Source organism: Poromitra crassiceps (assembly GCF_964638095.1).
Source record: "Poromitra crassiceps genome assembly, chromosome: 9".
Lineage (NCBI taxonomy): Eukaryota > Metazoa > Chordata > Actinopteri > Beryciformes > Melamphaidae > Poromitra > Poromitra crassiceps.
The window spans coordinates 23556688-23570297 of NC_139630.1; the positions used below are offsets into that span (position 1 = coordinate 23556688).

General features: G+C 43.5%; 1 protein-coding gene across 1 annotated transcript in view; it reads right to left on the reverse strand.

Moving 5' to 3' along the window:
- The window catches only part of LOC310782218 (WD repeat-containing protein 17-like), a 150101-nt gene that overhangs the window by 102485 nt on the left and 34006 nt on the right, over nt 1–13610 (reverse strand). The window contains exons 15-17 of the mRNA XM_083642900.1: nt 12256–12378; nt 9993–10180; nt 2272–2440 (exon numbers count right to left, since the gene is read on the reverse strand). Coding sequence (XP_083499026.1) covers nt 2272–2440; nt 9993–10180; nt 12256–12378 — 480 coding nt within the window. The remainder of the gene's footprint in view (nt 1–2271; nt 2441–9992; nt 10181–12255; nt 12379–13610) is intronic.

Consider the following 13610-nt stretch of genomic DNA (forward strand, 5'->3'; position numbering starts at 1 on the left):
ATCGCGGCGCGCAACACACTGCCCACTGTGTTTCTTGATCCAGGAGGACAGCCCCCGTTAGGTCATGACGCGCTAAAAGCGCACGCGTGGCCGAGGGAGGGGCTCTATGCGTTTCCCCCGACCCCCCCTGATCCGTCAGGTGTTGGACAGGGTGAGGGAACAGCGCCTCCGGCTCGTTTTAGTCTGTTTGGCCCAGGCGGTGCGTTTTTTCCCAAATCGGACCTGGTTACGGTGCTGGACGGGCTAACGGGTCATCCGTTTGAGCCCTTGGACTCCGCCGATTTAAGGGTTCTGTCTTTAAAGACCGCGCTGCTGCTGGCCTTGTCGTCAGGAAAGAGAGTTGGTGACCTGATTGCCCTCTCGGTGCAGCAGGCCTGTGTGGTTTTGGGAATGATGGGCGCAGGGTTACATTGCGACCTAACCCGGCTTACCAACCTAAGAATATTAATGTCAGCTTTAGGTCTATGGTCATAGACTTATCAGCATTCTGTCCCCCGCCGTTCAGTTAGAGACGGGTGAGGAGAGACGTTTGCTCATGCTGTGCCCCGTAAGGGCGCTCTCGGCCTATGTGGCCAGGACGCGTTCATTACGCATTACAGATCAGCTGTTGGTTTGCTTTGGGCAAAGGGCCCAGGGCGGACCCCTTTCCAAGGATCGCTTATCACACTGGATAGTGGAGGCGATCGCGTTGGCATACTCTGCCGTGGGCAAGGTTCCCCCAGAGGGTATCAAGGCGCATTCTACGCGAGGTGTTGCGACATCCTCTGCGTTGTTGCGTGGTGTGTCGGTGGAGGACATGTGTGCCGTGGCCTCATGGTCCTCTCATCACACTTTTGTCAGGTACTATAGTCTCGACGTGTCCGGTTCGCAGTTCGCGCACGCGGTGCTGTCGGTGGCAAGAAAGTAGTATCGTTGCCACTCTAATATGTCATTCGGTTAGGCATAAACGTTGCCATATGGCCGTGGTTCACCGGTGCCTTTCGGGTCGCCCTTTGGGTGCTCCCGGCAGCAAGGTCGGTTGAATTGAGGCACTAGTGAGAGCTTGAGTTCGAAACGAAGTAAAACGTTAGGGTTGTGCTACAACCCGGGTTTTACGAGTGAGAACGAGAGCTCTCACTACCCAGCCTTGCTGTGTCGATGCGTCACGGGGTGCGTCGGATCTCAGCGGGCTGGAAGAAATTAGAGTGATTAGCCCTGGGCTGACAGGACGTGACGTAGTCACGTGGATCCGTGTCAGCCCCAGGGGGTACCACGCCACCTACGGGTGGGTGGTCAGGTTTTAATGATAAGTAATTTTGGAGCAAAATGACAGTCTTCCATAGGGCTGCGTTGCAGCATTTTAGGCACTAGTGAGAGCTCTCGTTCTCACTCGTAAAACCCGGGTTGTAGCACAACCCTAACGTTTTATTTTTTCAGTCATTCTTCTTTTTTGTGGTTTTCTTTCTTATGTATTTTTCTTAATAAAAAGAAATATAAAAAAAGCACATCGTCTTTGGAGCGTTCATGTTGTTTCCACATTACCACTTAAAAGCTCATGAACACACCGAAGTCGCAAGAATGACTTCCCAACTTAGGAAATGAGACCATCCGAGGAACACGTGAATGCGGCATTTGTCATAGCTTAGCCGTAGCCTACTCCGCCACAACTGTTGCGGCTGTAAAAGAGTGGATAAATTGTTGTAAGTGTCACACAACCCCTGTGAAATTACTCGATTAATCACGATCAGAATTTGATCCATTCCATCCGATAACATTTGTAAAGTCGATTTAATTATTTTATCCACATTCCAGCTAGCAGAGGGCTACCTGGAAGTTATCCGGCTTGGTTGGCGAAAGTCTCTGGGGCACATGCACAATTACGATTCAAATGGGGATCTACAATCTCATCAGCTACAAGGGATGGGTGGATTCTTACATAAAAGTCTGATACTGCTGTAATATTGGCAGCCTAGTCTCACAAAGTTTTCTGCGTGAAATTGAGTGAAATAAATGTCCCCACCACAAAAGCGGTTGGTAAACTGTGCTAGTCTACAGCTCTCCCCAGATCGGCAGAGGGTGGAGCAGCGGCACAATTGGGGAGAAAATGGGGGGGGATTCAGAAAAACTAAAAAACTAAACAAAAACAAAGAGGTCCAACTATGTGTGTGTGTGTGTGTGTGTGTGTGTGTGTGTGTGTGAGTGAGTGAGTGAGTGTGAGAGAGAGAGAGAGAGAGAGATAGAGAGATAGAGAGAGAGAGAGAGAGAGAGAGAGAGTGTTTGTGTATATCCCACCAGGAGCCCAAGAGAGGGAGTAGACCACTCCTTCATTGCCTGGAGAGGTGTAGACGGCTGTTAATGTGTTCGTGTCCCAGACTTTGATGGTCCCGTCAAAACTAGCCGTGGCCAGCAGGTTGGGATCATCTGGTTTAAACTTACAGTCAAAGATGGTCTCTACATGACCCTGAATACAAAATACATAAAGACATATACTGTATTTAGATGGTTTCTACATGACCCTGAATACAAAATAAAGACATATTAAGATGGTCTCTACATGACCCTGAATACAAAATAAAGACATTAAGATGGTCTCTACATGACCCTGAATACAAAATACATAAAGACATATATTAAGATGGTCTCTACATGACCCTGAATACAAAATAAGACATTAAGAAGGTCTCTACATGACCCTGAATACAAATTAAAGACATATTAAGATGGTTTTTACATGACCCTGAATACAAAATAAAGACATATTAAGATGGTCTGTACATGACCCTGAATACAAAATAAAGACATTAAGATGGTCTCTACATGACCCTGAATACAAAATAAAGACATATTAAGATGGTCTCTACATGACCCTGAATACAAAATACATAAAGACATATATTAAGATGGTCTCTACATGACCCTGAATACAAAATAGATAAAGACATATATTAAGGTGGTCTCTACATGACCCTGAATACAAAATAGATAAAAACATATATTAACTCATTCACCGCCAGTTTAGGACTGCCAATATTTAGCACAGGCCAAAGATTTTCATAATTGTTGGTCATCTTTCAAGACCCACAGTAAATTATCTATTAGCACCAGAGTGATTTGCAATACCTCAAAATGAAGATGTACGTCTCTGGGTTCACCAGGAAAAAAAAAGTGAGCTTTTAGCATGTTCTGTACTCTACTTATAGCCATTTATATACACCCTGTTTTCACCCAAAAGGTCTCTCTGAGAAAAGAAATTGCAGAAAATGGCATTTATGTACAGCACACAATATCAGGCAGAACTCGCTCTCAATTCTTTTATTTTGAACTGTATTGACATCAGACATGTAAATATTATTCATTATGACACAAATGACAAAAAAAAAATATATATATATATATATATATATATATGAAGTGCTTTTTTTACATTCAACAATACAGTTTGCTCAGTGTGAGTGAGTGTACAGACAGACACACAGACAGACAGACAGACAGACAGACAGACAGACAGACACACAGACACACACACACACACACACACACACACACACACACACACACACACACACACACAGAGAGAGAGAGTTCTGTCCACAGCTGCTGCTAGATCGCACCTCCTTCCCCCTCCTTCCCCATCAGCGTTTTGCCTCCTCTGCTGCTCGTTTTCCTCCTCTCGTTCGGGCTGGGACGAATGCTGCGACACGACACAGGAACGGGTCCGCGGCTTGGCTTTGGGACCAGGCGCTGCTGGAACCGGATCGATCATGTTCGTCACGGGTTTGACTAGGCAATCCAGGTTCGCCCTGCAGCAAGGCAGCAGTGCAGCGCGCCGAGAGGCGTTTCAATGGCGTTTTTTCCTCTGTACAAGGAAGCGCGTTTCTCTGTTTTTCCTCCTTTCCTCCTTCTTTCTGGTTTCAAACAACAGCTGCGGTATGTGTTTGATAACGTGCTGTCGGCTTGACTTTGAGGTTAGGGACCTGTGTCTGTGTCACAGGCTGGGTAAGTGTTTGAACTAAGCGCTGCAGTAATAAAACCAAAAACACGTCAAACACGTCATTGGCGGGGAGGGCTATTTCTGATAACACGTCAAAGACGTCTTTGGCGGTGAATGAGTTAAGGTGGTCTCTACATGACCCTGAATACAAAATAGATAAAAACATATATTAAGGATGTTATTGTAGGCCGTATCTCATGGATAAATAAACTGTAAGAGGTTTTGCTAGAAGTCATATGTATTGACTAATATGTCACAAAGGCATAATGATTTATTATCTTGTAATGTTCTAATAATACTAATACAGAATACTACTACAAATACTGTACTACCATTACTACTCAATGGTTAACAGTCTTCATTAATGTCACTTGTTAACCCTTTAAGTAAACAACTTTATACTTTACACATCATGTGTTAAGCATTTACAAATACTTCAGTAATTAAGTGAATAATAACAAATTAATGGGAATCTTAGAATGTCTTAAGAATACTAAAATGATACAGTACATAAATTAATTGATATATTAACATGTCATTAATTCAGGTTTAAACAATACACATTATTCATTAATAATAAAAAATACAGCAAATGAATCAATTTGTCGTTATAGGACATCAACCATTAAGTGATAATTAATGGATATTAAGTCGTGATTAATTAACCATTTATTAGTCGTTATATAAAGGCTCATTCTAATGATAATAATGATGATACTACTACGACTACTAATCAGGGCTGTAGTCGAGTCCAGATCGAGTCATTGGTTAATTGAGTCTGACTCAAGGCCAAGACTGAATCCGAGTTGAGACCAGGGGCTCTATCGTTGCAACGGCCTATAAACTGCGCTTAGTGCCAGGCGCAGCGCAGATTAGTGGGTGTGGACCAGCGCACTCGATATTTTGGTGTCGGCGCTACAGGTGGCCTTAAGGATTATAACCACGCCTTTTAAGCGTAAAATTATGCACAATCTGCTCATTGGGGAAGTGCAGTAAACAAATCATAAGTTTCCCTTTAAGCTCCAATTCCACGGAGCGATCCAGTCCGGTCAGAAAGCCAAGCGCTCTGCTCCCCCCCTCCCTTTCATCCCCGTCTGTCTGTCTCCATATATAGGCTATTATTCCATATTATTATGCTTCTCAAACCAATCTAACTGCAGTTTAAATACTGCAAGCATGTAAATACGTTACACTATAGCAAGATCAAAGTGAAAAGAATGTTCTAAACGCATTGGCTAGAAAAATATAGCCTATCCCTATGTCATGATGAGATTAGATTGGTGAAAGTTTGTCCAGAATGATATCGTTTTCTCTCCCCTGCTGCACAGGTAGGATGATGCACATAAATATAGCCTACATTATGTAAAGTAATTGCATAAATGTGTTTTTATTGTAAAAGAAAATGTGAAGTAGGTCGTCTTATTGGAGCGACATCACAGTAGGAAGTCACAGTAGAACCGTGTTACGGCTGTCACTCATCTCCTAAATTACGTTAAATCTGCGAGGGATATATATACCACCATGATGACCTATATGTTTCACATAGGGTTGTGTTATGATTTCGAGATTTTATTTTGTCCAATATTGAAATGTTCTACAATTGCATGTTGTGTTAACATTACACATTATTTCTATCTACCTTTCTATCTATTTAGGCTCATTTGGTTGCTATTTATTATCGAAATGTATTAGCCCAATGCATGCTGGGAGATTTCACATGTGTGGCTTTGTGCCTGTCTGCTGTCTGATGCGCGAGGGAGTGAGAGAGAGAGAGGGGGGACAGAGAGTGAGATGGCAGAGGAGAGGCCGCGCAATTACGCACAATAATAGAACCGGCAAACTTTTTTCCATCAGTCATCAACTGATTAGCGCCAAATTAACGCCAGGGCGGAAGATATCGTTAGGCCGGTATATAAGGCCGAAACGCCCATTCTGGCCTATTCTGGCACTGCGCCACGCCTCTTTGGCGTAAAGCGCATTTCGGGGCTTAAAACCATGTTGCTATCTTCCCGAGGCAGGCGCAAGGCACGTTTTTTTGCGTTTAACGCCAGTTTTTGCGCCTAAGGCCTGTTGGAGAATAGGGCCCCAGGACCACAAAACTTTTAGTCCAATTCGACAGCAATACCATCGCATTGTGTTATCCAAGGCTATTCATTGTATTTATTGACTAAAATAGCATATCTTTGTTTATTGCCTAAAATAGAAGGGAGGTTTCTAAAACCATTTAAACAAAGTTAGCATGTTTTGAGGACAACAATAATTGTAGGCAGCTTATTTATGTTCATAATGTACAGTAGTTGCATCTTTACTGAACTAGAGGTGGATTCATCTATTGCACCTACTTTTTCATATTGCTCCACAGCCATATGCTGCTCTCATCATTGCTTGACTGACAATATTCTTACTTGGCATGACATTTAAATTTAACTAGAAATATTGCGTGCTCATTTCTAGCGTGCCTCGCATGCTTGCCTGCAATTGTGTATGGCGCCACGAGCAGCACGCCTTGGCCCTCGCCTTATATATAGTAGTGAGATCATATTATTGAAATAATCTTATGTCATACTAAAACTGCATAGCACTCAGCACTTTAACAGTCCATCTGGTTGTGTACAGTACTGACAAAAAAGAGAGAAGGACAGATGGTGATTTTTATTATTTATTTATTTCATCAAAACAAAATCATTGATGGCGTAGTTGGCAATATCTACAATAAGTAGTCACTAAAGCTTTCGGTGAACACATAACTTTATCAATTGTGAAAACTTTATCATTCGCTGCTGGTTACTTCAGGGCCGGCTCTAGTCATATTGGTGCCGTAGCCGAGACTTGATTTGGCAATACCAGCCAATATGGCTGCTAGATTTTAAAGTTACCAGCCAATTAGAATTTCCACTAGCCAAAATGTTTTCCTTGAAATAAACCAGAATATGAGTGCCACTGGGTTAACATAAGCATAAATATCAGTACAAATAAGTTATAGCATAATGAATCTATAAATTGCAGTATTTCATTGATCAATTGTGTTATTTAAAATTGTGTGAAAATAAAGAGATTTTTATTTATTTATCCATTTACTTATTTATTTTTTTACATGTAAATTGGTAGCAGGGGAGCAGTGTGTCACTTACTCTGTGTTTATCCGGGCCTGACTTGTATGTCACTTTATTTTTTATAAATAAATATGAGGGGGTGCCCCTTTTTGCCCCTAAACGGTCTGTGCACATCTCTGGATCACAGCAGCAGAAGCTCCTCACTTGCATGTTTGAACTCCCACCATCTGCTCTCTCTCTCTCGCCCTCTCTTCACATTAAAAATCGTCCGAGTGTTTTGTCAATGAAAGCTCACCTTATATGAATCAGCAGTCATCAAGAAATGTTTAAACAAGGCTCCAGACGACTGAAAGCAATCAGCATTAACTCATTGAGTGCCAGCCACTTTTGGAGAACGGACGCTCCCAGTGCCAGAGTTTCAGAGCGTTTTCAGTGATTTCTCGAGGCCCACAGAATATTGTGTGATATTACTATGTAAACACCGAACACGCACAAAGAACGAGGAGACTCTATTGTATCATCAGCAAAAAAAAGTTTATTGATACCATTTTCCGTTCTTTAGTTATGAGCCGGAGAAGATAGGTTGTTTTCAGCAAAACACACGTTTCAAATTAGAAGCTGAGATATTCAGCCTTTTGTGAAATGAAGCATTTCAAGCACATTCACTGACTCTGAAGCTAATCTTTTCTGATGTAGTGACGTGGTGTAGTTGTGTGGTGCCCTGCATGCCCCACCCCCCTCTCCCCCCCCTCAGCTGCAAACTCCTCCCCACACTAACACACAGCCTCACGCACCCAGCGTCTATTTTCGGAGCCTCCGTTTTTGTGCGCTGGCTCCCAGCGCGACACGGAAAAGCCAAACCGGACTGCTGAGAATGGTTTGGCCCTTCGGCGTCGGGTGCTGCTTTTCTGGCGGCTAATCGTGTGGAGAAACTATGCAGCAGAGACAGAGGGGCTCAGTTGTGGGCGCGGATTGACTGCTGTTCGCAGCCAACGTCAGCTCCAGACAGAGCAATCTATATGGCTCTGGCTGCAGCATGCATCGGTTTCTCTTTCATCACGGCTTTTTCCTGCTGCTTTCCTGACCTTTCTCTAATCTGGAGAGCACTGTCGCCACCTAATGGGTCCGTAAAATAGGTTATACACCTTCAATAGCTACAATATTTGTACAGGAGATGCATGAGGCTTTGATTCACGTCCCACCGTCAAAAAACGCATTTGACGCCGATCGACGTCATTGGCACTGAACGTTACTATTTACTTTGACGCCGATCGACGTCATTGGCACTCAATGAGTTAAACGCTAGTCTAGCAGATGTCAAACAGAAACAAAACTAATAAAATTGGTTAACTAAATTAAAGCAGCGTATACAGCCTTTTAAAAATGTAATTTCCTCGTTCACTTTTGAGAGAAGAAGGCAGGTGAAGTGAAACTCAGACACTCACCACCCCCGACGTACTCAGCTGTTGCAGCTGTACTAACGCTGCGCCTGGATCCTGTCTGTGACAAGCCACAAGCCGTTTGTCCAACAATCGCATGCAGCATTCTGCACCATGGCTAATATAATAGACATCGGTGACAACAGATGCGGGATTCCCGCAATCCTGCGGCCAATTTCAGGCACTGATTGTGCAGAAAAGGAGGGGCGGGCCCTGTTTGTTTGTTGTTGTTGTTTTGTGAGGGGCTACACGCCCTAGCTGAACTGGCGCCTCAGGCAGGAGGCTGTTTCGCCTGTAGGGTGAGCCGGCCCCAGGCAGGAGGCTGTGTCGCCTGTAGGGTGAGCCGGCCCTGCAGGAGGCTGTTTTGCCTGTAGGGTGAGCCGGCCCTGGGTTACTTTCTTATGGCTCATTTCCACCACATTCTACAGCCCTGCACAGCTCGTCACGACTCGGCTCTACTTGTTTCAACCCGATGGACGTTTTGCTTCCACCGCTGGTCATCTGCCCCCGCCCACACCTGGTCATCATAGCGACCGCATATCTGCCCTCCGCCCATATTCCGAAGTAGGCTATAACATATAACGTTACAATTAAATCCATCCACAGAACTTTTAAACTGTTTATGAAATACTGGTGCCTCTAAATGACCTACAGTGTACATGGGCAAATGTGACAATCGGCCAGGAGAATGGATATCACTTTGTTGTTAGTCAAACTCATATGCGCTGCGCGAGGGACGGGCACGAGGGATGGGGGTTGCGCTACAGAGTGAAGCCTCTACCCCGGCGGCCTCTCACCTGGCAAGACCGCGGCTTCACCAAAGCCCCGCCTGCGGCCTAGCGGAGCCGACGCTGCAGACAGCTACAAAGGGCTTCCTGAGAAGCGGATTTTTTTCTCTTATAAAACAATTGAAAACCACCATCATGTTAAGCTGAGTAAGGAGATCACTTTTATTTCACCAGAGCCGAAGGCAGCAACACAAAAGACTGATGGAAATAACAGAAGAGAAGGTAATCCCCACTAAACTGGTATCCAGCATTGACAGTAGATAGAGTAGACACGATTCTGCCTGACCAATCAGTCGTCTGCAGTGTTTTCACATCACCGTATGGTACCGGGTCCACAGCGCTAGAACCTCAACAAAGCAGGGACCAAAACTAGCACGACTCAACCCCGACTCGACCCGGGCTGGCCAGGTTTTTGACGGTGGAATGAGACAAAAAAGCGAGACGAGCTGGGCGGGGCCGCGCTGATACCAGCGGTGGAAATGGGCCATTAGAGGAGATTACAATTACACAAACAATAACATTATGTAACGTTAATTCATCCGAGACTGATTCAAGGCCGAGTCATATTAACTATGAGTCTGAAATGAGACCATTACTGTCAGAAAATGGTCTTGAGTACTACAGCCCTGCTACTAATTGTGATGATAATAATAATAATACTAATAACAATTATAAGAATGATATCATCAACATAAGAAGAAGCATCTATTAACATAACAAGATAAAGGATATTAAAATATACCAAGTCTCTTAGGAAGTCCCATTTCTTGGCCCCCATGTCGTAGAGTCCGACCCCTCCATCCATGAAGCAGCAGACAGCATGGCCCGGGGGCAGAGAGAACGACTGGTTCTGGGAAAGCGTTGGTGGGGGCACTGCCTCACTGGTGGAACTGGTATACTGACTCTTACTAGGAGAACAGGAACTAAGAGCTAAGAGAGTAAAAAAAAAGGAGGGAATTCAGGATGTTGTGACATTTATTTTTATTAGACAAGTGATTTCACATCACAGAAAGCCTGACATTTCTTGAGTCTCAATCATACAGTACAGTACTTGTGTTGGCATACAGTACAATATGAGTACAATATGATACAATATGGTACAATATGATGTGAAGTCAGACGCCTATGGGTTGCTTAGCATTCATAATATTAATAATAATAATAATAATAATAATAATTTATTGCATTTATATAGCACCTTTCTAGATATCGGGGGAAGGGGGGGGTAAACTTAAAGGAACACTCCGCCCATTTTGAACCAGCTTTGTATCATTAGAACATCAGTATTATATCAGAAAACTGTAAACGGTTTTGAAGTCTGTCATTTCATTTGACAGTTATTGAGTGTTAAAGTGTGGACCAGTGATGTCACTGGTCCACACTAACTCAAATTAATAACTCATTAACTCAAATCAACTCTCAATAACTGTCAAACTATTCATCATTCATCTAGTTTGACAATTATTGAGAGTTGATTTGAGTTAATGATAGGGGTGTCACGATACACAAATTTCACGATACGATACGATACACAATATTGGGTTCACGATAACGATACGATACGATATTTTAACAATATTTTTTTTAACAAAAGTAAATTATTTTTATGTATTTATTTATCATTTATTTAACCATGTGAGTCCCGTTGAAATCGAAACCTCTTTTCAAGGGAGCCCTGGGAAAATACTGGAAAAATAGTCTTTCATTTGAAATACACAAAATACAAAACAAATGCTGTTTTTGGAAATTGTTATTATAATAACTAGAAAACAACATGGAAGATAATGCTTCTCTTGCAATAGAATGTGTCACACTGTCACAAACTAAATGTTTGTTGCATGGTGAAAGAAAAATAAAGTATACAATCTATTTCTTAAATAACTCATGCAATGGTCCCTAAACTTATGTAATCTTATGTACCCCTTGAGCTGTTTTGCCATGCCAGTAGTAGTCTACCCCCTCACTCATGCGTGTTGATTCTGCTAAATTTGTTCTATTATTATTCAGGAGCAATTTTTTTTTTTTTTTTTTTTACGATATAATTTTTTTCTGACGATACGCATATCGTGACGTTTCGATATCGCGATATATCGTGCGACGAAATATCGTGACACCCCTAGTTAATGAGTTATTAATTTGAGTTAGTGTGGACATGGGGCGGCTTTAGCTCAGGAGGTAGAGCGGGTCGGCCAATGACGCAAGGGTTGGCGGTTCGATCCCCGCTCCCTCCCAGCTGCTGTCGTTGTGTCCTTGGGCAAGACACTTAAAGGCCGGCTTTACCGTGGGGAATATGAATATATATTAATTCTTAAAAAATCTTAAATTTCAACGGATTCGAAATTTAAGATTTTTTAAGAATTAATATATATTCATATTCCCCACGGTAAAGCCGGCCTTCAACCCTCCTTGCTCCCGATGGTGTGTAGGCACCCTGCGTGGCAGCCTGCCGCCATCAGTGTATGAATGGGTGAATGTAGACTATCTACTGATTGTAAAGTGCTTTGGATAAAAGCGCTATATAAATGCAGGCCATTTACCAATGTGCCAATTAAGAACGGGTGACTGAAGGGAGGCCTGTGTGGGAATTTAGCCAGGGCACATTGGCACAATGACTTTTTATGTTTGGGGTTGTTGGGATTGCACAGAATTAAACATTTCCTGATTTGAGAGTTAAGGTTACATCCTCCATTTTTAGAGAAACCTTGAATTCACTAAATGTACACTCTCATGTTGTGAAGACAGTTTTCACATACTAAACAAATCAAACGATGGGTAACAACCTCCTGGTGGTCCCAAGTGTGTCATGGGTTGAAGGCATAAAGGGGTAAACTAGCTTATCCAAGTGAGGGATCATTCTATAATCGAAAAAAATTTAACAGAAGGATGACGTATCTATAATTGGTCAAAGTGCTGCTTCTAAAATAAAGGCAATGAGTGTAGACCCCCCCCTCCAGTTTGGTGAGCCTTTGAAATGAATAACACCTCTCATGATGGCTAAATGTTACCTTTCTTGGCAGGAGGGGAGTTGAGGACGTGCAGAGCATGAAATCCAGTCTTCTTCAGTTTAAAGTTGTCCAGAGGAGTGGAGCGAGAGACGTTCCATATCCTCAGTACTCCAACCTGGGAGTCTGAGAGAGACAAAGACCAAATAAAAAATGAATAGTTAATACAGACAGGCGAGTTGATCTGTCCGGACATGGACATCTTAATGTAAGGCCGCTTGTCCCATGTTCCCTGGTTGTATTTATAGCCGAAACTAGAACTTATATCATGTCTGATGCCATAAGTGACCCTGCCGATGATACGTGACATTACTGATGACATTACGGTCAGGCTAGGAGCAGTGGAGCGCCCGGGGACCAACTTCTTCCAACCGCCGCTAGTCAGACTTCTGCTTTTAGTGGGGGGTTATACAGTATATGGAGGAATCCCCAGTGGAGCACGGGGAGAACATGCAAACTCCACAAGAAAGGCTCTTTCTCACGAAATAGTCCACCTGGGCACCAGGCACTGAAGGTATGGGGAGATACCCCCAGTGTCAACAGTGACCCAGGCAGGAATCAAACCCTGGGGCCAGATTCACAAAACCTTCTTAAGAAAGAAAATCTTCTCAAGTGCCATTTCTTTCTTAACTTTGGTCTTAACACATTGACTGCCAGCCGTTTTTTTTTTTGCTGTAGGTAGCTTTTGCCAAGCCGTTTTTTGAGGATTCTGGCTCATTTTACAAGAGCTGAGGATTCTTTTCTGCTTGGAGTTTGTCAACACAAAGTTCACAAAAGTACTAATAGAATGTGTGCTTTCTCTGTCTAAAAGAGTTAGTTTGTAGAGTTAGTAGTTATGTAGATATTAGCCGTTGAGTACAGCATGGTTTTAGCGTCTGAGAGTGAAAGCTGAGATAATCGCAGTTTTGTGAAATTCAATCAAACAGGCAGAACAGTCACTTTAACCATTTATTTTTGGCATCAGTGAGAGATCAGACATCCAAACAATATAGTTCCGAACGCCCTCTCCTTCAACTCCTCCCTCCGTGGGCGTGTCTAGTGGCTTTCAGCCTGCGTTTGTCACAAGCGAGTGCTCTGCTGCTGCTGCTGCGAGTTTGAGCAGCCTCCCTCCCTGGCAGCGAGTTTGAGCAGCCTCCCTCCCTGGCAGCAAGTGTGGATAGGGCTCACTCGTCTCTTGGGTTTGAGAGCCCCGATGAAGCCCCGTGCGACTCTAGGCTTTATGCTGCCCACCCAGTCCATTTCTGGAACCCCCCACCGCAGCAGCGCGAAAGCGTCCCCGCCTACAGTATGAGAATGAGGCTCGTTCGTTTCTGACTGTAAAATCGCCAAGCCATTTCCTTGAGAATGGAGGAAGCAGC